A 27639-nucleotide genomic window follows, 5' to 3' on the forward strand; every position below is an offset into this window, starting at 1 on the left:
TACACACAGTAGCAAGAAAACCCACCATCATGGGCATCCTAACTCCTAATAGGAAGCAAGGCCACATCCAGCTTTATGACTTGAGCAGACTGCCCCCTTGTAACAGCACCTGCCATAAATCAGCTCTCTCATTACACAATCAAAACAGAGAAGGGAGCTCGTCTGAGCTGAAGAGACAGCGACAGCAGTGCTCTGGCGATGGGCTGGCCCTCCCTAGGAATGTATGCATTTCCTCCTCCTCTGCTGCTCTAAATTACTGAGTGTTGCTCCTCTTTCCTTACCTCCACCAAACAATACTGCAGAGTCTTAACTGCCCAGATCAAGAGGCTGGGGTAATTTAACAAAAACAGTATGTGCCACAGGTATCAAAAAAAACTGGAACCATGGAGGTGAATTTAGCCATCCTGTTTAAGGCCTGCACCATAGAATCCTAGTGCAGCAACTAAGCTTCAAGTATGTTAGATCCAGGATCAAAAATACTGTTGAAATTTTCATGGACCTCAGAATGTTCTCAAACTATTTGAAGAGCTAAATCGTTATGTTCATAACAATTATCAAAATAAGTTGTGATGCTTAAACTGGCAACACCTTTCTGATTTTTTGGCATGATGTTATGACAAAAGGGTTTGCTGCAACATACTCGATGCGAAACCATCTCCCTCAAATGTTTCTTGGTGATGCACTACTGCTGCTTTCTTAAATGAGCCTGAATGTGCAGACATTCTACACTGCCTTCCCAATTGTACCAGTGCCAAGGTCGGCAATGCCATCAGAAAAAGATGTTCAATTTAATTCTTCCAAAGCTGTAAAGAGCTCTTTTGCCAGTGAGGGGAGCCATTGGCTTGGCAAATGAGTTGTTCTAAACACTGCTGGGTACTGTTCTCTGTTGCAAGTTCTCCATTTTCTGAAGACTGCCTGTCTTAACTGCTACAAAATGCCCACATTAAGAAAAAGAGATTTAAAGTGGGTTAACTGTATGGTAACATCACTGTAAAGATACACTTTTCTTACACAATTATTTTTAATTGACTTTAAAGATGTTTATTGCATTCTATTTTTGGTGGAAAAAACATAACATACATTTATTTAGCACAACCTTGTGAAATACACAAAGCATATTTGTGTACTAGGTAAGAAGCATTTTTCTATTCCTAGTCCACTTCTGAGGACTAAATCATGAACTGCTCCATGGTAATTAAATATTTCTTGCAATAATTGGGCACCAAGTTTAACATTTATTAATTTTCTCCTTTCAGTATAGGCAGCAATTCACCATTTTCTTTCAGTTCCTAAAAATAAAAACAACAATAATAATATGTACATGCATATATAAAAAATGAAAACATCTAAACAGTCACAGCTTGCATCTATATACGAGACCAAAAGAAACACCTACTGTATTAAAACTCCAGTCTTCCAGCACTCAAACTAAGTATTTTGCCATAAAACTGAATACACGATAAGATTATAAAGTTAAAAAGGTATTCTAAAACCAACAGATTGTTTAGCATTAGCAAACACAGCAACTGGAGCAAAAAATAAAGCCCCCTATTTAAATTATAGCAATAAATAAGTAAAAAGAAAAAAAAAATTCAAGCAATGTGCAAGGTGGAGGAAAGCAGCAATGTGGTGTTGAAAGTCTACCTGAACACAACACCTGCTCCTCGAGAGTAAAAAGGCTTCACTATTTCATTCCAACTGGGAATATGTCCATGTCTCAGGAAAAGCTATATAGTACCAGTAAAATGTAAAGACCAAAAACCACTAAAAACATGTAATAATTCAGAAACAGAGATGCAGCACCAAAAGAGCTGCCACTAGGTTAATTCAAACTGTAGAGCAGGCCGTATACTTTTTGTACCTGTTTTTCATATTTAAATTTGGAGTACAGCCATTATGTTTAAAATGTGAGAATAAAGGATATATAAGATTTTCTAGTTTGAAACAAACAATTTGTTGTAACATTTCAGGTTGCACTAAGCAGCAAAAACATCCATCAATAAAACCACTAAAATCCACACAAACTCCTCTCTGGATTAAAACCAAATAGGCGTGATCTTGTCATACAAAAATCCAGACAACTTTCAGTAATGTCTTGGGATCCTCCTTTGCCTGCTTATTAAGCAGACATTCTGCTGCAGCCCCGGACCTAGCGGGACTTTCCTGCGCACACACTGAGAAGGCAGCAGGCCACGCGGCTCAGTGGGAAGAGCTGGCTGCCCTCAGGTAGACTCTGGACTCTACACCTCACTAGCTACAAGATGGTGGACAGCTCACCTGACTTCTCCTTGTCTGTGTTTCCTCATCTACCAACTGGGAATAAGAACTCTTCTCTCGGGGCTGGCCAGTTAGCTCAGGTGATCAGAGTGCTGCTTTGTAACACCAAGGTCAAAGGTTCAGATCCCCATACCAGCCAGCTGCCCACAAAAAAAGAATCCTCTTGGAGGCTGCTGAGGGGATGACACGAGGTAAGCCACGTGAGCACCTGCTGTAGGTGCTTTTAAGCCGTTCTCCTCACTGTCATCACCAGCAGTTGACAGCAGCCTGACCTAAATATCCCAAATATCTCCCAACAAACTGTCTTAAGTCCAAACGTCCTGCAATTGCAGTAGTGAACTGTTCACTCTTCACAGGCAAGATTACCTCGCTCAGAACATATTACTAGCTATTTTTTTTCAGGACGCTAGATTGACTGAATCATTCATTCATTTATTCAATCACTTGTTCAACAAAAAAATATTCAATGCTTCAACAGAGGCCAGCCAGAATTAGCCCATCTGGAATACGGTTTAACTGAACTAAAAGATGAAGAACTGCACTCTGCAAGAAAGAGACCAAAATGGTAATGTGAAAGCTTTCCCACACACCCTCTCTCAAGGAAAAATGTTAATATCACAAGTTTCCAAATGTATATGTTCTTAGGTGAACATAACTAAAAAGAAGTTACCCACACAACTTAGCTTTAGAATTAAATGAGATTTATTGATTTTATCTTCCCAAGAGTTATCAATGGCTAAGGTACAGGCTTTCAAACACTGAGACAAGAGTAGGCTGAAGACTACTTGGAGTTTGAAGACTGTTTGTGTCTTATAAAAATATGTTTACACACACACATAAAAAGTAACAAATGCAGATCTATTTTTGTTGCTTCAGGGCTATTCAAAAGCTACAGTGTTCAACATTTTTTTCCTCCAGGAACGAGACAGTTTACTAGGAAAAATGCCTCACTGACTTGTTTAAGAAATATGACATCAAACTTGGAACTCGGCAGGAAACAAAACTTGCACAGATGCAACCAAAGGATAAAAACAGCCTCTGCAGTCAAAGGAGCTCAAGCCCCGTTTTTATAAAACAAATTGGTCCAAAGTATTGATGCCACTTCAGTATTCGGCTAGAGGTTCCTTCACTTTACAAAAGCCTATGTCAAAAACTTTTTATTTTACAACATAACTAAAAGTAGTACTACTTACCACTTGCTTTCCACTTAAAAAGCCAGAGATCTGACCTCAGAGAAACTCTCTGACCAACTGGACAAGAAGAAGGCCTGAGGCACTCTCACGGCCATGGGCCATGGAGCAGCCTCCCCTAGCCCACATTTGGTGACAGTTTGGTTCACACCTCTCAAGTGGAGCCCTGCTCAGTCCTCTGCTATGCCCACTCCATTGCCACCCTCCTCCCTCTGCAGCACAATGTCCAGGGTGGGCCTGGGGTAGGGCAGAGAGTTTGGGGGTATAAAGCTACAGTTTCCACTTATTGTTTTGGGCTAACCAACAGAGCAATGAAGCACACAGGTGCTAGTATTTGGAGCTACCCTAAGTTAAATTAAATGTAAGAAAATAAACACAAGAAAAGTCATGTCCATGTAAAACTCAGAGTTTACTTAAAGCAAGCCAAAGAAGTAAATTAAAGTCTTTCATCCATCCAACAATCACTTATTGAGCTCCTAGGATGCACAGAGCATCAGGAAAGACTCAAAGGTGTATACGAAATGAAGTCTTTTCTAAATATGCTTACAATGTAATAGTTAACAGATTTCCTAGCACCTGAAAACCAAAGAGGGACTCGCATTTTTCTTTTGGGAGACCAAGGTCAGTGACTCTGGACAGCAGGCAGGGCCGCACGGGCACTGGATCTCGTGCCTCCTGCCATGGCCAGGTGCTCTTCCTCTTCACCCCACACCCTAAGTCCATGTAAGGCAGATGCAAATGACACGAGAAAACAGTAAGTATAATGTAAAAATAAAATAATACGAAAATGTCAGGCTTTGCAGGCCAGGCAAACATTTCCGGCTGGAAGAATCTGTAAAAGATTCATAGACAAGTTGGGCCTCGAAGGATATAGAAAACAGATTTACATATAGAATATGCAATGAAATCCAAAGCCAAGAGAACAGGGTGAAGAAATGCTGAAAGGCAGGAAAATATGGAAAAATATTCTGCAGGATTTAGTGCCGTGTGAGTAAAACTAAAATTTTATAAGCTTGGCCACAGTCTAAGCTTCTCTGAATGCCAAGTTACAGAGTTTGGACTGTGGCCAGCAGTTGACTGGGAGGGAGCTGAAGGAGGATCTCAACAGGACCCCAAGTGACAGGGAGGATCACCCCGTGGGAAGACAGACCAGATGATCTGCCTGGAGCAGGTAGGAGGGAGTAAGACCAGTCGGGCATGGCAGGGACAGTGCAGTGACAGGGTACTATGCACAGACACAGGAATAATGGTCTAGAAGACCAAAGATGAGGCTGGAAAAGAAAGGAGTCGTGGACAACCCCAAAGTTTCCATTCAATATGTAATTATAATTTTTTAGCATGCCAAAATGTTCACTCTTTAGGATAGCAGATGAACTGATCTTACCTTAACAATATCCAATCCTCCAACAAGCTCCCCTTTTACATACAGCTGAGGGTATGTTGGCCAATTTGAGTAAGCTTTTAATCCTTGCCGAACCTTTAAAAAAACAAAGAGAAACCCTGAAACCTTCCTATCAGACTCTTATGATTAAAGCTAAGACAAGGACAACACATAAAACACGGAACTTACTTCTTCATCCTCCAATATATCAAATGTTTCATATTCAACACTAAAAAAGAGAAAACATTTTAATAGGAAGTAGTTTTAAACAAAATTATAAAACTTATCTGGTCTTTTTAAAATAGTCAAGAAACAAACTAGTTCACTGCTAACAAAATTTACTGATGACCAACAAAAATGATTTTACTTCTTAATCTGTCTGATACTACACAGAATGAGTCATCCCATGACACAAACTTATCTGGATTTTTCTCTAGACAATATTGGGTTAGAGCAGGGGTCAACAAACTTTTTTCTTAAAGAGTGAGATGGTAAACATTTGAGGCTTTGCAGGCCAGGCAGTCTCTTGTAACCGCTCAACTCTGCTGTGTCGTGCACAGAGGCAGCCACAGACAGTGCACAAAGAAGTTCAATACAACTTTATCTACACAGATAGTGGGCCAGCTGCAGTTTGCCAACCCTGGGGTTAAACCCATACTCACCATTCACACAAGCCTGTCATTAATGGGACAGTCTCACCCCATTTCTAGCTCCACCCCACCGTGGGCTGATGCTTATTGAGCAGGATGGAGAAGGGGTGCCCATGGATGGATGCTGGAAGAACTTATCAGCCGACACAATAACCACACTCACTCCACCTTAGGGAGATATGCTTCCTTCTGAACACATGCTGTTTTTAATATACATAAGATCAAGGAAAGTTTTGTGGCTTTATGATGTGCAATGAACACGACTTGTATAAAGAACGGAAAATCACTGCATGAAATCCAATCCAAATCACTGGGTTTCTACCCAAAAGTATTTCGCTGTAAAGTGGTCAGGGAATCAGCAAGCATGGATGACTGGGAATCAGCAAGCATGGATGACTAAATCCTTGCAGGGCTACTGTGGGCATAGGTACAGTTCCCAAAGTTGGCCAAAAAAAACCACCACATACAAAAAACAACCAGACTTTCCATAAAACTGAAACCACCTTCGTAGGGAAGTTCTGCTAACTTAGTAAGTCCTAAGAAAACTGTCCATGATGCAGGGAATAGTCAAAAAAAAAAAAAAATGAGATGACAAGATAAATCAGGTGGAAATAACAAAAAAGGAATGTTTAAAAGAGCAAAAAAAAGATTTAAAAGAAAAAGAAAACACAATGTAAATCTTCATTCAAGTTGAACTAAAGGAGGCATATTACTTAACAATGATAAAAATGAGTTACGGAACTATCTATAAAGGATCTAGGAGGATCTAGGAAGTACTGGGCACAAGTGTATGTAAGTATGTAAAGGCCTACCAACCAATACATCTCCTAAAAATTTATTTGTAAAGAGGGCCTTTACACCTCAATATATGAGGGGTCTTCAAAAACTTCGTGGAAAGATTCATATTCTCTTTGAATTACATTTTCCACAAACTTTTTAAAGTACTCTTCTATGCTTGGTTCTCAGCTCCTGAGTGCATGTATATTTTGGCTACTGAAAGAAAAGTAAAAATGGAGAAGAAGGAATAAAAAGCAGCTTTCTCCATGTACTTCTGACTCCCAGCAAGATCATGGATTGTTCAAGTTAGAAAAAGCTCAGAGGTCCCCAAAGGCCTGGAGCTGGGACGTCATTATTTCCCAAAGCAGTTGCCAGCTCCGGGATTAGACAGATGTGGGACAGAAGGCCAAGTTATAGAGGCATCCCACTGAAGAGACAAGCTGTGTTGGGCCCACGTTGTCTGGTTCAGAAGACACTTATCCCCTGAGCAGGGATGGACAAGTGTGTCTCACTATGGAGCTGCAGCAGAGGGACAACAAAGAAAGTGGGCCATAAAAAATGACCAGAACAAGATAGCCTCCCCTCTACAGCCCAAGACGGGTATTGTCCATAATTACAATAAATCGACTGTACTCTCCTCTATAAAATGTCACAATAATTTGAGAAATCAACCATTTTTCTTTTTATGTCCCTAAAGTTTTATTCAACCTGTGCTGCTCAACTGACTACTTTCAATCCTGCCTAAGAATGCCAAAATATTTCAAAGTTTACTTTCCCTTTAATTTCAAGGGTTGGCTAATCTATTTAAAGCTACAGTCAGAATACATAATATATAAAAAGAAGTAATAAATAAGGAAGACATAAGCAAAAACATTTGACAAAACCTACAGAACATGTGTTAAATATCTCTAAAGGGTGGTTTTGTTTTTAACCATGAAAATCAATGGTAATGTTCTCACCTGGCAGTTTCATCGTGCACAGATAGAGGCAGAAGTACTGCAACCTCACTGCTCTGCCTCTCACATCCAGGCAAATAGACCTTTAACATGTGCCCAGCAGTTTCGTATATTGTTTAAAACCCGCAATTTTTTTAAAAGAAAATTTAAAAGCATCCTATAGTATATTCTCCCTGAAATATCTTTGTGTGTGGTGAGAACTCAGTTACTAACTTTTCTCTGGGAAAGAAGACAAATAGTTATTTCAAAGGTTGCCTAAGAACTTCCTTTATGTTATTAATAGGTTGACACCAGCCAGAAAATTCTATTCTGGTCCAAGTTAAAGCATTCACAGAACATTTTAGCAGAAATCGATAAACAGATAAAAATATATAAGTAGATTATATACATTATAACTGAAAAGCAGTGGCAGAACTGAAAAATTGCAACTTTTAAGATACACCATGTGAAAACAAGATTTACCTACCCAGTACTATTTAGAATTTCCAGAATTTGTTTGCTGAATCCACATTTTGCTTCCTAAATTAAAAAAAAAATTATGAAGATTATGTATTTTTTTATATGACCCAATTGCCATGTTTGTATCCAATGCTGTCAACCAGCACGTCTGTCCAGGGAAGCCTGTAGCTAATGCTCTGTCAACCAGTACAGCGCCTGTCCAGTGCAGCCTGCAGCTAATGCTCTGTCAACCACTACAGCACCTGTCCAGTGCAGCCTGCAGCTAATGTTCTGTTAACCAGCACAGCACTTGTCCAATGCAACCACTACTATGTTTACTAAGCTCTTAGGGCTTTTTCACATCCCCTCTCTTTCAAGTACTGACCCATCTAGACATCAATCCCAACACACAGCCCACAGATTTACTTTGGTTTGTAACCACTTGAGATGACATGTGTTCTAGTAGCTTATAATCACTGTGGTCAAAAAGATCCTCTAAGTCAAACCTACATTTTCTACAGAGACTTCAGTTCATTCTTTACTTCATTCATACAAAATGATCTTAACTCACTTAATCTTTTTGCAATGAGTGTAATATCTATTTTCCTGTTCCCAACTGAGCTTTTACTTCCATTTTTTAAAATTTATCTCTACATTACAGAGTACCGAACTTTTTTGAGGTTACAGAAATCTCATGCTTTTTTTTCATGCCACCGAACCCCAAAACCCAGCAATCTCATAGGAAAGATCTGGCACCACAGACATTTTAAGAGCTCTAATAATTCTGTTTACAAAATGTATGAATACTTTTGGTCTTCCAGAAAAAAAATATATTTTGAGAATAAAATCTGCTTTAAACAATCAAGAGGAAAAAAAAAAATGTTACTTTACCATTACTGGAAATTATTAACTTCTATTTTGTTTTAATAAATACACTAAACCAGTCAAAGAATCTAGGTCCAAACCTAGTGATTCCAACATGTTGAAGTTTATATTAAGATTTTCCTTGTTATTATTACTTTCATTATACAACATTAGCTAATTAGCTACATTAGCTAATTAGTTTCATTGTATCAGTTATATTAACTTCCACACTAGTTATGGCAACCTGATTCTCAAAACAGCCCTGTGAGGTATTATTATGTCCATTTACAAAAGGCGGAGGTAAAGCTCTCTGCAGTTAAGTCACTCACCCAGCGTGTCTTGGCTAATAAGTGAGGCAGTTTCTTTATCCCATCAGCCTTACCCTTCAGAGCTCTAAGAACCATCCCATTATAAATAAAAATTGCTGATTGTTTTACTCATTCATCAAACACATACAGATCACACATGCTGTAGCCACTTCCAAAGGATGACCTAGCAGTGCAAACCTGAATATTGTCAGGTTCCCTGCACTCAGGAAGTACAGTGACCCAGCTGCACACTACACTAGGCCTCAAACTCAAACAAACAGTAAGGGAATAGCAACTACAAGAACCAGTAAAGTGTGAACAGTGTTGACCATAGCAGTTGACAAAGTTTGGCAGCAGAGAGAAATGCACCCCACTGAGATGTTGATGATAAAGTCAAGCAAAATGTAGATTACTTTGTTTGATCTCCATAAGCACTAATTAAGGCCTGGATAACTTCCTGATACCACTACAGCTTCATTAGCTAAAGCTAGGGAAAAAAAGATTTAACTGTCCCCTAGTTGCAGATATTAACATCAAAAGAAATTACAAATAAAACCATTTTTGAGTTCTTTACCTGTTTGTTTCCTTTCATAAAGAGCATCACAGAAGCTTTATTTGTCAGCACTTTCAGCCTAAAGAGAGAAAATTGATATAAAATGGCTCAGCTCAATTATTAAACACCACTCCTGCTCCGCTCCATGAGTAACACACATATTTGAGGGATAGCAGGACGACAGTTCACAGCTTTGAGTGGTATTAAACAAGCAAATGCACTGACATTTTCCTTTATTTCATTTTCTCCCTAAGCCACTGTAAAACACAATATGGCTTTTAAGGCAACGAATGTTCCTTCAAGTTGCAATTTAAGCCCATCAACTCACAGTACTAAAAAGATATAATAATAACCAATTCAGCAAGGAATTGTTCAATAAGGGGCCTATATGTTGAGCCCACCCAGATATCCAGGAACTAGATCCAGAGTGCTCCATTTTCCATCAGGAGGCTATGCACTGCTCTACACTCCCTAAAGCTCACAAGGTCATGCCTAGAGGGTGAAGTGTTAAATCTTAGAACATCAACTACCACCACCTACTAAAATCAAATGCTCTCATTTAAGTTTATGTTTAATATTTTACACAATCTTTCAAACATCATAATCTAACTTGCTGTCAGGAATTTTAATCATCTGTACATGGCCCAAAGTTTAGTACAAATCTCAGGAAAAGTTAATGTTGGGAGAATGGGTCACTAAAGAACCTAAGCCCATGGGGCCACATCACTATGTTCTCCTCATCCCACTGGGGCTATGGGTGATTATTCATGACTCAAAATCTCCTGATAAAATAAAGTTATCACAAATGAAATGGACAATCATGCACAAAGCTATGTCATTTGCACTTCCAAGAGAGTATGATTAGCTCCTTCTCAGAAAAATAGTAAGAGAAACAGGAACGTGATGCTGACACAAATCACTCTCCCAGTGACCCAGCTACTTGATCCAGGGAACCAAGAGTCACTCTGCACTGCCAAAACAGGTCACAAGTCCATGAACTCCAGCTTCTGCACCTTGCTCAAGAGCAGCTCTTTAAATCATTACTCAGACGATACTGTATTTTACTTTCTATATAATTCTAGCCAGTTATCTTCTGGTGCCTGAGAGCACAGGATATTTAGAAGCGGCAGATTAGAAAAATAGAGAGGGTCTAAAGGAGATGAGGACATAAACAGCAGCCAGAGTACATACAACAGAAAAGAGGAAAATAAACTGAGAGCAAATACAAGCATATAAAAAGCGCAGCTGTCCATGGAGGCATCACCAGGCTACAGCAACAAACCCCAAGCAAGGACACCCAGAGTCACCAAAGGACTAGGAGCACCACTACTTTCTCATTAAAAAGCCAGGAAAGGGTGCAAGACAATGTGTAAGAAAATTTGGCACCTAAAGGTCAGCTTGACACACATGGAATACTATTTATGAGGATAATTTTATTAAGGACAGAAAATGAGGTGTTTATTATCAAACACTTTTAGAAATTCTCAAAATTTTAAAATGGCAAGAAAATTTCAAGAGGAAGATCAACCTCAAAAACTTGAGTCTCGACTACAAATGGCTGACCTGAGGATGTATTTCAAAATAAACTCCATTTCTACATTAATTCACATTTATTACAATAAAAATCCCTTTAAGTCTTCCTACATGCCAAAGTCCAAAATTTCCTTTTTTTAAAAAAAAAAAACCTACAGCACCTGGTATTCCCAGGCAGTTTTGATCCAAGTGCTAACCAGGCCCAACCCTGCTTAGCTTCTGAGATCAGACAAGATCAGGTGCTTTCAGCATGGTATGGCCATAGACCAAAGTCAAAAATTTCTACAACTTCTCTAAAAGCTGACAGATCCTTCATGAAACAAAGAAAGAAAGATTTTACAATTCCAAAATCTGCTTTAATTTTAAGTTTAGGAAGGCAATAATTGTCCAAAGCCTGTTTAAGAGTGTACTACACAGATGATGGCATCAGCTTTTCCCACTCAACACCTATTACATTCAATGTCCTAAGGTGGGACAGTGACTACAGGATTCATTGTGACTGCATACAAAAAATACAAGTATGCCGAGTTTATGCCAATGAGCAGTTACCAAGACAACCAATCCTGGCTTCCAAATGCAGAGAGGTAAGCAAAATTTGGTCATTCCACTGAAACAATGACACTCCTATAAAAGCAAAGAATATCCTCCACATAATCACCAATCGGTGCTAAAGTTTCTCCAGTCCAAATTAGATATTCCCAAGTTTACATGACCAATTTGACTACAAACAACAAGATTATGATCCCTGGCACACAAGCACCAAATCCCTGATTTCTATATAGAAAGAGCAATACAAAAATTGTGGATTGAAAACTATTCTTTAAATAATAAATGGCAGACTACTTGAAACTTTTAAAACACTTACCTTTCCTCTAAATTGGGAGCTTTAGGGCAAATTGTATCTAGTTCTTCAGATGCTTCTAGTTCCTGCAATAAGCACATTTGTCAGTTTAAGAAAACATTCATTACAACATAAATCTCCTTGATCATACCATAATACAGAATATTGATCAATCAACTAATCAGAAACATTGTGTATTTATTTCAGGATATTAGTAAATATAGAGATTCATAAGAAATTTGTATTTTAGATTTATTACAGCATTTTAAAAAGTATGCTCTAAATGGAATTTCTTTACAAGGTACAGACTTCTCAATTCTAACCTTAATTATGTCAAGTCCTCCTATAAGCTCTCCAGAAACATAGAGCTGAGGATAGGTAGGCCAATTGGAATAGGTTTTGAGTCCCTGCCGAACTTCTTCATCTGAGAAGATATCAAAGCTACTAAACTGAATATTATGTTTTTGAAGAATTTCCACCATCTGCTTGCTGAAACCTGCATACAGAAAAAGAAAATAACTTAGCTTCTCTCACACACACACACACGATTTACAAATTCAGAGTACACATTATCTACTGAACATCAATGTCTGCCTCTATTTTGCCAGTGATTTTAAGCAGCATGGCTGAATAGTACATAAAGAGAAAATAAACTCTAAGAATTCCTTATTTGAGCTTGAACCATACTACATGACCAGATATAACTTTTTAACACAATTGTGAAGGGAAAGAAAAGTGGTGTGTGTGTGTGCATATTTATCAAAGCTCCTCTTCATGTGAGAAACATTTGTTGTTGTAGGAGAAACAGTACTGGCCAAAAAGCAGAGAGCCAAGGTTTGGCACCTGCTCTAGCCATCCACACCGAGAAGCTACAAGATGAGCAAGCAACAAGATGGAGGGCTGGCCGGTTAGCTCAGGTGGTTAGAGCACAGCCCGGTAACATCAAGGCTGAGGGTTTGGATCCCTGTACCGGCTAGCCACCAAAAAAAATGCAGGAAGATGAGGCCTCGGATGGATGGCCACCTCCCTGTGCTTTCCTATCAGTCAGGGGACTGACCTGGACACCCTGGACAGTCCCTCCCAGCTCTCCTGATCTGCGATTTATGATAATCAACTTGGGTGGAGGAAAAGAAACGTGCAGTTGTTATTTTTAACTACAACTTGACTATACCAAAAACTTGACTGGTTCTGACTAGTTTCTCCTGCCATTTTATTACTTCCTGAGCACCCACTTCAGCAGTGCTCAGTCTTCACCATCTCTAAGCAGGATAAATTAAAACTCAAGAAAGAATGTGTTCTCTTTTAAGCTAAAACAGGTAGAGCACATTGAATTTTAAAGCTATCTTCTCTGTTGTTATAGATGAACTGTCAATAGACTGGCAGCATTCTTTTTCATCTCATGTCATAACCTGACAGTTTCTTTTTTAAAACTATTTACTTTCCCCAAAGTATGTAATGTGATTTGTTTCACTATACTGTAATGACAATTTTATGTTCCATGATTTTATTATACTTTTGTGACACATTTTTGTTCCATACTCTTTCGACATCATCTTCTTATTATGATATTAGTACTGAAGAATAAGAGTGTGAATATCAGTCTTTTATAAACCTATTAGTCTAATCTGAAAAAAGGATATTTTTCTTTCCATAAGCTAATTCTTCTCAATTTTTTTCCAATACTTTGTACAACCTTACTGTTTCACACCTCATTCTTCTTTTCAAACATAGTCATAATTCATTGGAAAATAACCTATTCTTCAGATTCAAAATTCTTATAAGACTTAACAGTATCGGCAATTATTTTTAAATAAAATCAAATCATAAAATTCAGTATAAGATTAATTGCAACAGGTTTTACCTGATGTCACCCAAAAGCACATTTACTTTTAAAACATGGATCTACAACTGAGCTCCAAACACGTTCCAGATCTGCAGTTTACTGAGATGAAGCACAAGTATTTATTTGTATAGTATATAAGTTGCTTTTCCTACAACTGAAGTGTTAAGTTCATGTACAGCCTGAAGTGAAACACTGATTCTGAAATTTTTTCACTCATCTGGGATCTCATTAGTAAACAGCTAACGGCTGATTGCTGATGGTTATTCTGCTGCCAATATATTAACTCATTTCTACTGTAACTCGCTGAGAAAAAGCTTTATTTTAGCTTTAGGCAGTTACATGCAGACTAGAAAGATTGATTGGTAGTTTTCATTTTTAAGGGTTAAAGTGGCAGACTGGAAATGTTATGCTTAAGGATAAAAGAGTAAGAAGGCTTCATTCTAGTAACAAAATATTTACATTTTTTAAATAAAAATGCATACATGCAATAAAAAATATTTAAAAGTAGAAAAATTAGGTTTAACTGCCAATTTCTATATGGAAATATTTCTACATATGACATGAATAGTAAGTGTAATTGCCACATTTAGTCACCATCTAACAATAAAACCCTGAAGAATACTTCTGAACCTGCTATGTTTTTGTGTCTGATTTAAAAAGTAAAATACCAGTTAGATGACTCGCACTGCAGGCAAAATTTCTGTACGATTCAAACACCTTCGCTTTGCTAAAAGCTTTTTTAACTGAAATAAGTCACAAGAATTCCTAAATAACTTAATTAACCTGCTCAAGGACTTAGCATACTGTGTAAAAGACGTACATCTCAGTGCTCCTAGAAACTTCTTGAAAGATTTAGCACCCTCTTTTTCCTGTCCTCATGAGGAGCATGGAATAAGGGTAATTCAATTCTGTGAGGACTGGGACCCTATAAGATGCTGGGCTAAGAATGCACCACACAATTCCGTAGGTAGAGGATAAGAAGAGGGAGGCATGACCTGTGCAGGACTGGCCAAGTCCAAGTAAGCTCCAGGACAGACCCTGAAAATGGCTTTCAAAGTTTCCTGGATATGAAATTTAAATGTTATATTCATTCCTGGATTTTTTTTTTTTGTGTGTGTGTTTTCTGATTAACAGAAAAAGAAAGGTGGGGACCAGCTAACCAAAAATCAAACGTAGCTATATTCCACTATGGGAGTCCAATGACAGTAGTGCTTTCGACGTAAACTCTATGCAAAAAAAATAAGGAAAGCATAACCCCTTGAGTTCATGAGATTAGATGATCACTGTTTTTATAAAGGGGGCTTTGCCTACGCCGCTTCTCTGACGTGCCAAGAGAGGAGCAAAAACAATTCTCCACTCAGCAGCAGAGTCAAAGCCACTTACAAGCGTTACTTCAAAAAGTTTGTGGAAAAACAGAATTAAAAGATAACACAAATCTTTTCATGAATTTTCTGAAGTACCCCCATATGTTCCTGTCAGAAAACAACTTAAAGATGAAGATAGTTTGTGCAGTAGTGCACACAGAAAGGGGAAAACACAATCAGAGCAGAATCCTTCCTTTATTGAAAGGAAGTGACAAGACAGTCACAATAGAAATATTTTCCAATTAATCTTACATAGATATTTTATTAAAGAATGCAAACACCCTAAAACAATCAATTTACTATATGTGATAGAAAGACATGCTGTAACAGAAACCAAAATATCAGAAAACGGAAAAGCCTATTAAAAATGAAGTTATACAAATTATAATGAATAAAACAAGTACTTATACAGAAGAAACTGTAACTGTCAAATCATATGTGTCTAAAATTTTTTTTAATTCCCTAATGTCTTTTATTATCTAAATGTCTATAATACCGTGTTTTTTCAGATTGTTCTAAAATGTTTTAAAGCTTCTTTTTTATCCTAACTAATCATCTGTATAATCTCCTAAATGCCACTCAGACAGTTAATACAAAAATAGCTAGAAATACATCATAAATTCAGTTTAATGAAATAAAAGGTAAGCAGAAAAACGATTATTTCTAACTTTACCTCTAATTTACTTGAATAATCATACAACATCTGCATTGAAAAGGCCCTCCAAGATTGGCTTCACCTCCAAGACCACCAGAAGGAACTAAAGGTACCAGGAGGATAACTGACTCATACCGAAGGTCACTGAGGCAGGGGCCATGGTGGGGCTGAAGCTCACCTGGCTTGCCATCAGTATACCCTTCTCGTCTGGTGCTTTAGCATCCCTTCGCCAAGCTTCAGTTTTACCACCTGCCAATTTCATGAGGTTATCATTCAGAAAAGATTAAGAGAATGCTACTGTTCCACCCCAAAGAAGAGAATATTGTATTGATTTTCCTGTAGGTTTGCTGTGTATACCCTGTCATACAAGTTCACCCACATTTTGTAGCCAGTTCTACTGCACTTCAGACTTGAACAAAAGCAATGACTAAAATCCATTAGACTGATGTGGTAAGTCCTCGTTATTAGGCTACCACATATAGCACCAGAAATGATTCTCATGCCTGATGGGAAACAGTGAATGTGAACCAGTGGCAACCCCCATTAAAAACAAAATAATAAACACAACACAAGACTATCTGTTGCTAGTTTACTCTTGTATAGACTAAGTTAGCTTTGCAATACATAAATATAAGGCATTATCTGACACATAAATACTGTCAAGGACCTTTATCAGGCAGAACTAAGAGATAAAGGAATCACTTCTTTATCTTTTAAGGTAGAATTCATCATGAAACTTTCTTTTTAAAACCAGACTTTTTCATAACTTAATATGTAATTTGATAACCCTATAGGGAAGAATTTAGAATTTTTATTAGAACCTTGGCTATTTTTGTAAAGTCACACTGGACATGCAGTAATCATATCAATAGCATACTCAAGTTAACTGCAACCTATCTTAATAAATTCCCTCCTGTGTAGTTGAAACAAATACTCTTAGAGTCTCAACAGCATCATCAAAAGGCATTAAATGCTCAATTATGCAGCATAATAATACTGTACTACGCACAGTAAAAAGAAAACAACATAAACCCAATACCAGAGGGGTCAAATAACTCTAAAACTTACTTAAGGACAAAATTACAAGCATCCATGTGTAACAGAAAATAAGAGTGACTATAAGCCAAGAATTAGGAGTCTTTCGATTACTAGCAGCTATAAATTGGTAATAACAGCAACGAGAGAATAATGTAATCATTAGATACTGGCAGACACCAGGGAAGGCAAAAGTACACAAGGTATACACAGGAACACTATGAAAATTCCACAAATTTTTAAATTGCTGAATCTGAGCTAGGTGAAGAAAAGGGAGCTGTCAAGAAGAAAAGACAGCTGTTAACAGCAAAAGCAACTAGAGACAAAAGGCCCATTGCAGAGATGGCAATGTGGCAGTTAGAACCTAATCCCAAATGTGCTACCAGGTGACCTTGGGCAAGTCATCTTCATATCTTTAAGTCTGAGTACTCACATATAAAATAAATATCTTGAATTAGATTATTTCTAAGAACGCTTTGTTTCCAACATTCTCTTAGTCCATAACGCAAACTAATTCTTATCACCTAATTGTAAAATGCCATTGGGAATTCTAACCTTTGCACCATTCTACAGGTATGTGAACATAAGCAGAAGATGTATGGCATAGCTTGGAAAAAGCATGCCCATCTCAACTGTACCCGATATCGCTCAAGTACCCATTTGTTTATATCATCTTGAAAGCAGCTTCTTACCACAGCGTGGCTCTTGCGGAGTTCCTTTCATAAACAACATGCAAGGGGCAGCATGAGTTAATCTCTTCAGGCGAAGGCTGAGATCTTCTTTAAGATGCTCATTAGCCCTAGGTGGGAAGGAGCCGCTAGACACATGTCGCTGAACTTTTTTGGTCAACTCTGGGGCATGTGCACCATCTAATCGGTCGATTTTCTGGGAATTCTAAAGTTTAAAAAAAGTCATTCAGAATACATATGGCATTCCTTCATCATCTCAATATTTCAGACTCTAAAATTATAACAAATATATAGTTCTAGCCAATTTTTAAAGTTGTCAACACTATTACCAGAGAAGTTAAAAAAAATCTGATTCCCAATTGCCTGCACGGCATCTCAATTTTTAAAATACATAATAATTTTTTTCCTTTTCTTGGGAATGCACAGGGAAAACACTGATATCTCAAAGTCAAACCAGATCAGAGCCTAATCTAAAACAAAAAGGATTTCCTCCATACTTACTGGGATGAATCTATTAAGTATAAATGAGGAATGTGGGGAGCTACGGTAACACCCATGGGTACCCTGAAGCACAGACTTGCATCCACTTCCGATAAGTGTCATTAATCAAGCCAGAACCAGCCAGATGTTTCAGTAAATCCAGGCACATGTCCTAAAATTCAAGGAACACTAGGGGTCTACAGCCACATGTAAGGATTTTGATCAAGAAGCTCCATTTCTGGCTGTTGGCCCTTCACAGTCCATGCCACTTTTCCAGGGCCTTGGCAAGCAGCTGTCATGGTCCTCCTCTTCAGCATCAATGCAAACATGAGACTATCATAAAAAAGGTGCAAAGCCAGGGACAACCAAATGCCTAATATTAGTTCAGGGATTAGAAGAGAAGGTAAACGAATCAAAATAGACCCATGGTCCACTACAGATGAATGATCTCCTATACCATCTTTATTCTTACCTTGAAAAACAGAAAAGTGGGAACAGAACTAATTTCATATTTTTCAGATACTTCAGGAACAGCTTCAGCTTCCAACTATAAAATAAAAGAATTCAAGACTGATTATTAAAAGGTCCTCTTTTACTGCTTCAATATGTAAATCAGTTTTACATGCATTATCCCTTCAAGTAACTGGCGTTTTTAAAGGGTATGGTACAAAAGTTTATGACACATTTACATTTAAATGAGACTCACTGGGCTGGCATGTCATCCACTGAGTCTGCAGTGTCAAAACAGGTTCAGAGGTTTTTATTTTGTTGCACATTTCAAAAGATGCCTGGAGGCTGTGAATAAAATTTTTGGTGCACTAGTGACCTAGTAAATTTTCAATCATATGCAGCTACTACTATATTGAAATCCATAAATCACTGACCCCAGTTATGTCATGATTACAGTGCTTATTTTCTGCCCACAGCAATTCTTGCTGTTTGCTCTATTGACTAATTTCAAGAGGCAGTACATCATGACTGACAGTTGCAGCCTTCTGCAAATTATGAAGCAAAAAGGAGTATTTCTTCAATAAACTATTGATGTCTAATGAATTTTGCTTTTAACTCCTGCAAGGCTGCTGGACACTAAGCAGACAGCTTGTAAGTTACTTGCTTCTGGGTCTATTCATACACATAAATGCATTTTAAATAAGATGACTGCATTCTGTTTGATAATTTCCTTGAGGTCCATCAACAAGGTGTGATGCGCTATCTGACTGACACATGGATTTAAAACATTTAATAACACAATTTCTAAATAATAGAACACAATTACTGTAAGTTATTTATGTAGATCTTTGCAAACAATATACTTTGAGAAAAACCAAGATATATTATATTTTCCTCTCACAGGACTGTCAATTTAATATAAACTTTTTGAATCCAATAAAAATCTATATTTACATTATACCTGTAGGAAATAAAACTTATTGATAAATTATATTGTTAAAAGTTTTTTAGGGCCGGCCCGGTGGCACACTGCCACAGTGCGCCGCTTGGGAAGCGCAGCGGCGCTCCCGCTGAGGGTTCGGATCCCACATACAGACCGGTTCCCGCTCACTGGCTGAGCGAGGTGCAGGGAGCAACACCGAGGGTTGTGATCCTGTTGCCGGTCCCGGGCCGGTACGGGCGCGACACTGAGGGTTGCGATCCGTTGCCGGTCATGAAAAAAGACAAAAAGGAAAAAAAAAAAAGTTTTTTAAATATATACACTATATTTTTCCAAGAGTGAAAGATTTCCACTGGGCTTGAGATACTATTTTTATCCAGAACGTGACCCAGTCGGGTTATGTCCGTCCAAATGAAGCCTGATGACAAAGAGTGAGGCAGAGCTATCTGCCTTCTGTTTGTATCTTCCATCTTAAATATTCTTGGGTGCTCTTTTACTATCCTTTCTTTATAACACCCTTTTGCAACAATATTTTTAATAATTTACGCTTTTTTAACTGTATTTGTGAAAATTCTATAAATTTTAAATGAATGTCAACTGTCCAATACTCTGAAAAAACGGGGGAAAAGACAAAGCATTCTGAGAGAGCTATTTAGAACACATTCCGAAGTATTAGAAATGTCTGTCCTATTTTCTTTCAAATACACAACTCCACACTCAGACGAAAGATGACCAGAAAAGCTGACAGCAATGGCATGCCTCACTACCACCCTCCTGTGCATTCTCTTCTGTCGACTAACCTCTACTGAGTGCCCACTATACACTGAGCATTGTGCTAGGCTCAGCAAAGATCCCTACCTTTAGTACTACTGGACTCTAACAGAAAAGTAGTACAAATCCAAAAAAAAAAAAAAGGCAATACTAAGTAGAAACAAGGTAATATGGTCTTAAACCAGAACAAAACAGGTAAAATCCTGACTCATAAAACAAATTCCTAAATGCTTTTAAAATCTGATCTCTTCTCATATTCCTACTGGTTTCCAGTAGGGTCCCTTACTAACGACTCTTCTGGGAAGCAAATGACCTCTTATAATTCCTGCTGAAGCCAGAGGACCACCACAACTGCCTCCCCTCAAATCAGCTCCCAGGTCTTCATAAGACAAAGGCAATGGTAATAGACAACTCCTCCAAAACAAGGGACAGGAATACCATTAAAGGCTAAAGAGTTCTCTAGAACATCAAGGGCATCTGAAGTCTTAAACCTTTGCAGCACTAAAATTCTTTGAAAATATTTTTGTTGGATCTAATACAACACTTATAACAATGAAAACAGAAAATAAACATGTAAATATTAAAAAAAGATCTCCATTCAGAATAGTTCACAGATGATGAACAATAGCTATCTTTCATGGATGGTGCATTCTGTGCCACAAACCATGACAGGCTCTTTACATAAAACTGCCTAACTACTTACAACTTTGAAAGATACATAGCATACTACCACCTCTACTTTATAGGTGGTTAGGTAAAAAGTGTGTGATGGTTAATTTTAGGTGTCAACTTGACCGGGTTAAGGGCTATCCAGAGAGCTGGTAAAGCATATTTCTGGATGTGTCTGTGAGGGTGTTTCTGGAAGAGACTGGCATTTGAATCAGTGGACGGAGTAAGGAAGATCCACCCTTACACAATGTGGGTGGGCACCGTCTGACAGGTTGAGGGCCCAGAGAAGCAAAACAAAGATGAATTCACTTTCTCTCTTCTGGATGTGGAACACCCATCTTCTGCTGCCCTTGAACATCAGAACTCCAGGTTCTCCAGCCTTTCGACTTAGGGACTTGCACCAACAGGCCCCCAGGTTCTCAGACTTTTGGCCTCAGACTGTTATACCACTGGCTCTCTTGGTTCTTGTACCTTCAGACTTAAACTGAGCTATTCCACTGGCTTCTCTGGTTCTCCAGCTTGTAGACAGCAGACAGTGGGACTTCTCAGTCTCTTAACTGCATGAGCCAATTCCCCTGATAAATCCCCTCTCATATATCTATATCTACCCTATTGGTTTTGTTTCTCTGGAGAAACCTCACTAATACAGGAGGTAACTTGGGTAACTTGTCTAAAGACATGCAGTTCATAAGTGGCAGAGCAAAGAAATAAACCCAAGTTTGTTTGATTACAAAACCTGTGCTTTCTTCACTATACCATGGCTAACTTCTACTACAATCAAAACGAAAGATTACATTTCAAAGTTAGGATTTATACACAACTTCAAGACAAACCAAATACACATTTACAGAATGGAATCCAGACATAACGTCTCTAGTGGAAACCACGTGCTTCCTATACCAAGAATCTCAAACTCTGGACCCTTCCCACGCAGTGTGCCGTGTGTCTGGGGAGAGGGTGAGAGAGGTAGGGCAGGTATCAGGTAAATCCAGAGGTGGGTGATTTCTCTATCTATGCTACTTCAATTCAGCAGGTCACCAAAGACTGCCATGACAGTAATGGCTGATAGCTATGATTTATTCTAGGCCAGACACTGTTCAAAGTGTGTTTCCTATGTTGACTCATTCAATCCTCACAATAGGTACTGTCATTAGACCCACTGTACAGAGGAAACCAGAACTTAAAAGAAGTACAGTAACTTGCACAAGACTATTGCTATGGCTTGAATGTACATGTCCTTCCAAAATGCAAATATTGGAACTTAAACCCCAAGGAGATAGTAATTAAGACATGGGGTCTTTGAGAGGGGATTAGGCCAAGAGGGTTCTGCCCTCATGGATGGGATTAGTGACCTTATAAAAGAGCTTAAAGAACTAGCCAGTCCATTTTTGCCCTTCTGCCATGTGAGGACAGCTACAAGGCGCCGTCTTGGAAGCAGAGAGCCCTTGCCAGACACCCAATCTGAAGATGCCTGTATCATGGACTTCCCAGCCTCTAGAACTGGAAGTAATAAACTTCTGTTGTTTACAAATTACCCATTCTAAGGTATTTTGTTGTAGCAGCAAGAACAGACTAGGACAATTACAAACCTATTAGTGGTGAAGCGAGGCAGTGTGACACCAGGGACACCGCCATGCTGCCACTTCAGCAAATCCAATGGCTACTGCCTTTTTCTCATTTTACCAATCTTTCAGGACCACTCAGTAAGGGTGATCAGCCCCACATTCTTGTGACGCCCTTCACTTGGCTCTCCATGTTTTCTTTTTCCCTACCTAACAGTCTCTCTGGCTGCTTCCTCCCCCTCTGGCCAGCCTCTGCATGCAGGCATATCCCAGGACAAGGTTCTGAGTCCCCTTCTCTTCTTATCTACACTCATTCTCTTGGAGTGGTCTCATCCAATTCCATGTCTCTGAGTGACACCAGTATGATGATAACTCCTAAGTTCTGCCCATCTATCCTTATCTCCAGACTATACTGTACTCAACATCTGCACTCAGAGCTCCCACTACACTAAACATCTCTCACTACACCTGTTCCTCCCCAAGGCACCACTATCTCACAAAATTCATCCAGTTGTTCAAACCAAAAAGGAGACGATCTTGATTAATCCATTTCCCTCACATCCCACATCCAATCTATTAACAGGTTTTCTGGGCTCCCTTCCAAAATACAAACCAACTCTGACGGTCACATCATTTCAGTGTTCTCTCTCCACTAGTGTCCAAGGCACCTCTCACTTGACATAGTAAAATAGTCTCCTAACCAGTGCACTTACTTCTATTCTGCACCCTTCTCCCTTCAAACCATTCTTTACCCAGCAGCCAGAGTAACTAACTGAACTTATGGACTTGCACCAGCAGAATCGGACTGTGACACTTCCACTGCACTTGGAATAAGACTTGACCTCTTTACCACTCACTGCCCACAAGGCCACTTGACCCTCACCTACCACTCCAACCTCCCGCCACACCCTCCCCTCCTTCACTAACCTCCAGCCCCACTAGCCTTCTGCCTGTACCTCTTAACACTGCACTTGCTAATCCTCAGCCTAAAAACTCTTCCCCAGCTCCCCCAATAGCTGGCTCCTTTTCATTTTTACATCTCATCTCATTAGATACACCTTCCAACCCAACCTAAAGCACCCCACCCACCCCAGTCTCCACCTTTCATAGCCCGTTTATTTCTTTTGTAGAACTTATTACTATTTGAAGTTGTCTTGTTAATATATTTGTTTACCCATTTATTGTCTATAACCCTTAGTATTCTGTATCCCCAGTGCCTAGAATAATGTGTGGTGTATAATTAGTGTTCAATAAATTTTGACAGAATATTAAACAAAGGTGGTCACTATACCAAAGTCAAGAATGGGAATGGCCACTTGCCAGTGGCGGCACTAAGGCTCCAAGGTGGAGGAGAGAATACTTTAACCTGACTTTCAAAAACATTTGGTTAGACTTCATAAAGAGGCTTCTTTCTACTCTGTGATTTCTGATATATAAGAAACATTTTTCAAAATCGCATTCCTTCTTTGTCAGCCAAAATAATTAACATTTTTAATAGCTTTTTAAGACTTTTGCCAAATTTAGTCCAGAAACAGCTAATAAACCATGTTAATTGTGGTATGTTTTTAATCACCAAGATAGCATAGAAAAATGCTAGGTTATTTTTAAGATTTAATAATTCCACCAAAGGGCCGGCCCGGTGGCGCACTGCTACAGTGCGCCGCTTGGGAGCACGGCGGCGCTCCCGCCGAGGGTTCGGATCCCACATACAGACCGGTTCCCGCTCACTGGCTGAGCGAGGGGCGGGCGCAGCACCGAGGGTTGCAATCCCGTTGCCGGTCCCGGTCCGGTACGGGCGCGACACTGAGGGTTGCAGTCCGTTGCCGGACACGAAAAAAAGACAAAAAAGGAAAAAAATAATAATAATAATAATTCCACCAAAGTTATCTGAGAGACATTTTTAGAATTCCTATAAAATGGAATCCTACATTTGCTCTTTAAGATGCCAAATAAACTGGTCATTATTCTCAGACACTGAAAAATTGGAATTCAGCTAGTTAATTTGTACCCAGTTATACAGCTAGTTGGTATTCTCCTAGAGATTTACCTACATCATCTATGTACACGTAGTAATTGTACATTTAGAAATTAAACAGTATAATCTACATTTATAATTATTTACACTGATTGTATAGACCTTTAGAAATTAAACAGTGGGAACTGTATCTTAAAGATAGTCACATATTTCAAAGTAAGAACAAATCAAACCATAAAGACTCCTGTTTTTTAAGAAGCAAAAATACAAATTTAAGTATATAACTCCTACATACCCTTGTCTTTATATGTTACATTACAATGGACATAAAACACAAGCTACTATACAAACAAGATTAATACTAAACAAAATACAATAGTGTAAGATATCACCCACCAGCTGGCTGGTAAGTCTGACTTTGAGAGTTTTTGTAGTGAAGTGCATTACAGCAGACCCTTGAATAACATGGGTTTCAACTGCATGTGTGTCCTTAAATTATGCAGAATTTTTTCAAACAACCAAGGATGAAAAGTACAACATTCACGAGATGTGGAACCCACGCGTACAGAGGGCCAACTTTTTTATGTCCAATGTTCCACAGGGTCAACTTTGGGATCTGTGCATCTACAGACTTCTGGAACCAATCCTCCACAGATACCGAGTGACAACTGAGTTAAAGTTGAGCAAAATCAGGGTACTAAGCTGGAAGTAGGATTGGGAATCTGGCATGGAAAGCAGAAGCCACTGAACACAGGAAGGCAATAAAAAAGAATGAAAACATAAGGTAAAGGTCCCTACCTCAAGTATCTCACCATCTAGTCAAGAAGCCAATCAAAACAGGAATCAGATAACAGTAAAGACAAAAATACAGGGTATTTCCTGACTAAGAGCCCAACCAATGGCACAGACTAAGTTCAGAGACATAAAAAGCCACAGGGGGAAAAAAAAGGAATGACTGCATACAAAATGGATTTGATTTGGACCTTGTATATACCCAGTGGTACCCAACTTTTCATCACCCACAAAATCTTGTACTATTCTTCCTCCTTCCCACCTCCTCTACCAGATGCCATATTTTGAAAGATTCTGTCAAACAGTTAATTAAATGATACATGTGTGTTCCCACTTTAGGTAAAGACATAAACAGGATCAGTATGAGTAAAAAAAGTACTAACAAATCAACTATGTAATTTAGAAAGCAAAGGCACTTGACATTTTAACTAGCTATTTTTTATTCTAAATGAATGGTTACTAATATAAGACTTTTAGCAATAGAAATAACTCATCTATCTCCTCTAAGCCCTTGGAGGTGTATAAGCATCAGGATCCAACCAGATATGGCAGTGATTCAGGTAAGTGGAACGTCATCTATCATAAATGTGGCACCCAAAAAAAACATGAATACACTTCAGTACAGGGAATGAGGGGTTCAGATGTGCTACATGTGAAAACCTTGCCTTTCAGCATTCAATTCCAATGAGCAAACTAACTACTCTGATCAAAAATGTGTGACTAATTTTTCTAAGGTGGTATTTTATCATCTCCTACAAAATAAGATACGATTAGTATCTTACAATCTGTTAAAAATATCTTGTTTAAGATCACTTATTTAAATGATTTTGTAAATATCAATAACAAAAATGGACTAATCCCTTTACTTCGCCTGTCAAAAACAACAAACTACTGCATGTTTAGAAAAAAGACTAAGAAATCAAAAGACACAGACGGGGGTCGTAGAACGTTAGTTCTACACTCTAGAAATTTCTAAAAGCTCAGTAACAAAGGAAAGCTGTTTTAAAATTAACTGAATGCCTCTCTTACTGGGAAAGGCCAATGATCTGGCAAATATTTTACTTCTCAATTGCTCACTATTATTCAGCAAGTGCCTTTTATCACCTACCTTACAAACTCCACACAACTTCTCTTTGCCCTTGGTGATGTCTAATAAAAGAAAAACTATGCCACAGAATGAATTTCTTGAAAGTGATGACCCCTGGAAGAATGACCAATCTAGCACTTTTGTGATCTCCATGAATGGCAGGTGCAGTTAAGCTCAGGTATCCCTGACAATGTCGAAGGTTCCAACCCTTGGCTCGCTGAGACTCTTAAGAAGTTGAACAACCCAAAATCTCACTGCCAAGCATGGTATGAATGTGAGAAGTAATCCTATAGTCACTTTAAATAAATCATTCAGATGGCAGTGAAGAACAATGTGTTACTTAAACCAGTAACACTATATGCATAAAAGCAGACTTAGAACAATTACCATCATCTTGATTAATCTTATGACTGAAATGTTTAATCATTCATTTCACTTGTAATCATTATCTTTTATCACTGACCAAACATGCAGTTTTAATGTCCACTTCTATTATTTATATTGGACATTTTAGGGTTACATTCTAAGGTTACATTACACATTTCATTGGAATTTTAAATAAGTCCTTGAATTTCAAAAAGCTAAATATTATATTCATATTTGCTCTATCTGCATAAAAAAACACTGGAAGGATCCATACAAAATTAACATAAGCAGTTACTTATGGGGTAGGACAACAGGGCTGATAGGGAAGGAGTTGGATGAGCCTTCTCAATGTACACCTATCTATACTGTTTAGATTTTTGAGCCATCTGAGTATAACACCTATTCAAAGCCACCTTATCTGCACAGAAGCAATCTGAAAATTTTATTGCCTACTATATAAATGAATTATCCTGTCAAAATTTTGTGTTTTCAGTTTATACAAAAAGAGGCATAAAGATAAGTACAGTTGATGTCATTTTTAATCCCATATATAGGTACACTTGCCAATATGTACTCTGAAATCACAAATTCTGGTTTTAAAAAACAAAGCTTTGGTTTCTTGTTTTTTAAATCCTAAGGATTCTGGCATTTGAATACAGTGTGTGCCTCCCTTCCCAATAATTCATTTCTAAGATCCTCAACTCATATTTTGGCCTTGTTGCCTAAACGAGTACTCAGTCCTGAATGATAACATTAAATGTGCTAAACCAAGTGAACTAATCCAGGGTCACAACTACCATTTTCCTAGTACTCAGTCAAGACTACTAGAACACAAGAGCATGCAAGCATGGAGTAAAAAAAAAACAAAGCAGGCAAGGAGGAGGCTGCCCGGCTTCCCTTCCATCCGCATTCTCAACAGGCGAGAGAGACTTCCCGTTCCTCCCGCAGGTATGCAACTACACAATCCAAGATGGCAACTTCCTGCTCTTCCCCTGGTCTCTAGCAGCCCTTACATACCTTTTCCTGAATCATTTTCCACATCACACCTAGCTTTCTAATGAAATAAGTCTTGATACTATTTTAATATCTTAAAACCACCATTATCCATAGTGAATTACCTAATCAGCTTTTGCTCTCAAACATTTCCACACATTGCCCATTCTGATATTTAGCAGTTATGTCCTCCCCATGTT

At 38.5% G+C, this 27639-nt stretch overlaps 1 protein-coding gene across 3 annotated transcripts in view; it reads right to left on the reverse strand.

Moving 5' to 3' along the window:
- Window positions 1-1015: 1015 nt before the first annotated feature.
- GLRX3 (glutaredoxin 3) overlaps window positions 1016-27639 on the reverse strand; it is a 33802-nt gene continuing 7178 nt past the window's right edge. Inside the window, exons 3-12 of one of the 3 annotated variants that reach the window (XR_551343.1) lie at window positions 18307-18381; window positions 17358-17559; window positions 12092-12264; window positions 11793-11854; window positions 9416-9473; window positions 7698-7750; window positions 5038-5077; window positions 4852-4944; window positions 2278-2447; window positions 1256-1289 (exon numbers count right to left, since the gene is read on the reverse strand). Coding sequence is in view for 2 of the 3 variants with exons in the window: in XM_008584161.1 (XP_008582383.1) it covers window positions 1239-1289; window positions 4852-4944; window positions 5038-5077; window positions 7698-7750; window positions 9416-9473; window positions 11793-11854; window positions 12092-12264; window positions 17358-17559; window positions 18307-18381 (807 nt within the window). In the remaining variant the exon portion in view is untranslated. Of the gene's footprint in view, window positions 1290-2277; window positions 2448-2961; window positions 4300-4851; window positions 4945-5037; window positions 5078-7697; window positions 7751-9415; window positions 9474-11792; window positions 11855-12091; window positions 12265-17357; window positions 17560-18306; window positions 18382-27639 lie in introns of those variants that run through there. The other 2 variants (XM_008584161.1, XM_008584162.1) reach the window with 2 other exon arrangements.

Source organism: Galeopterus variegatus, unplaced genomic scaffold, assembly GCF_000696425.1.
Source record: "Galeopterus variegatus unplaced genomic scaffold, G_variegatus-3.0.2 Scaffold3162, whole genome shotgun sequence".
NCBI lineage: Eukaryota > Metazoa > Chordata > Mammalia > Dermoptera > Cynocephalidae > Galeopterus > Galeopterus variegatus.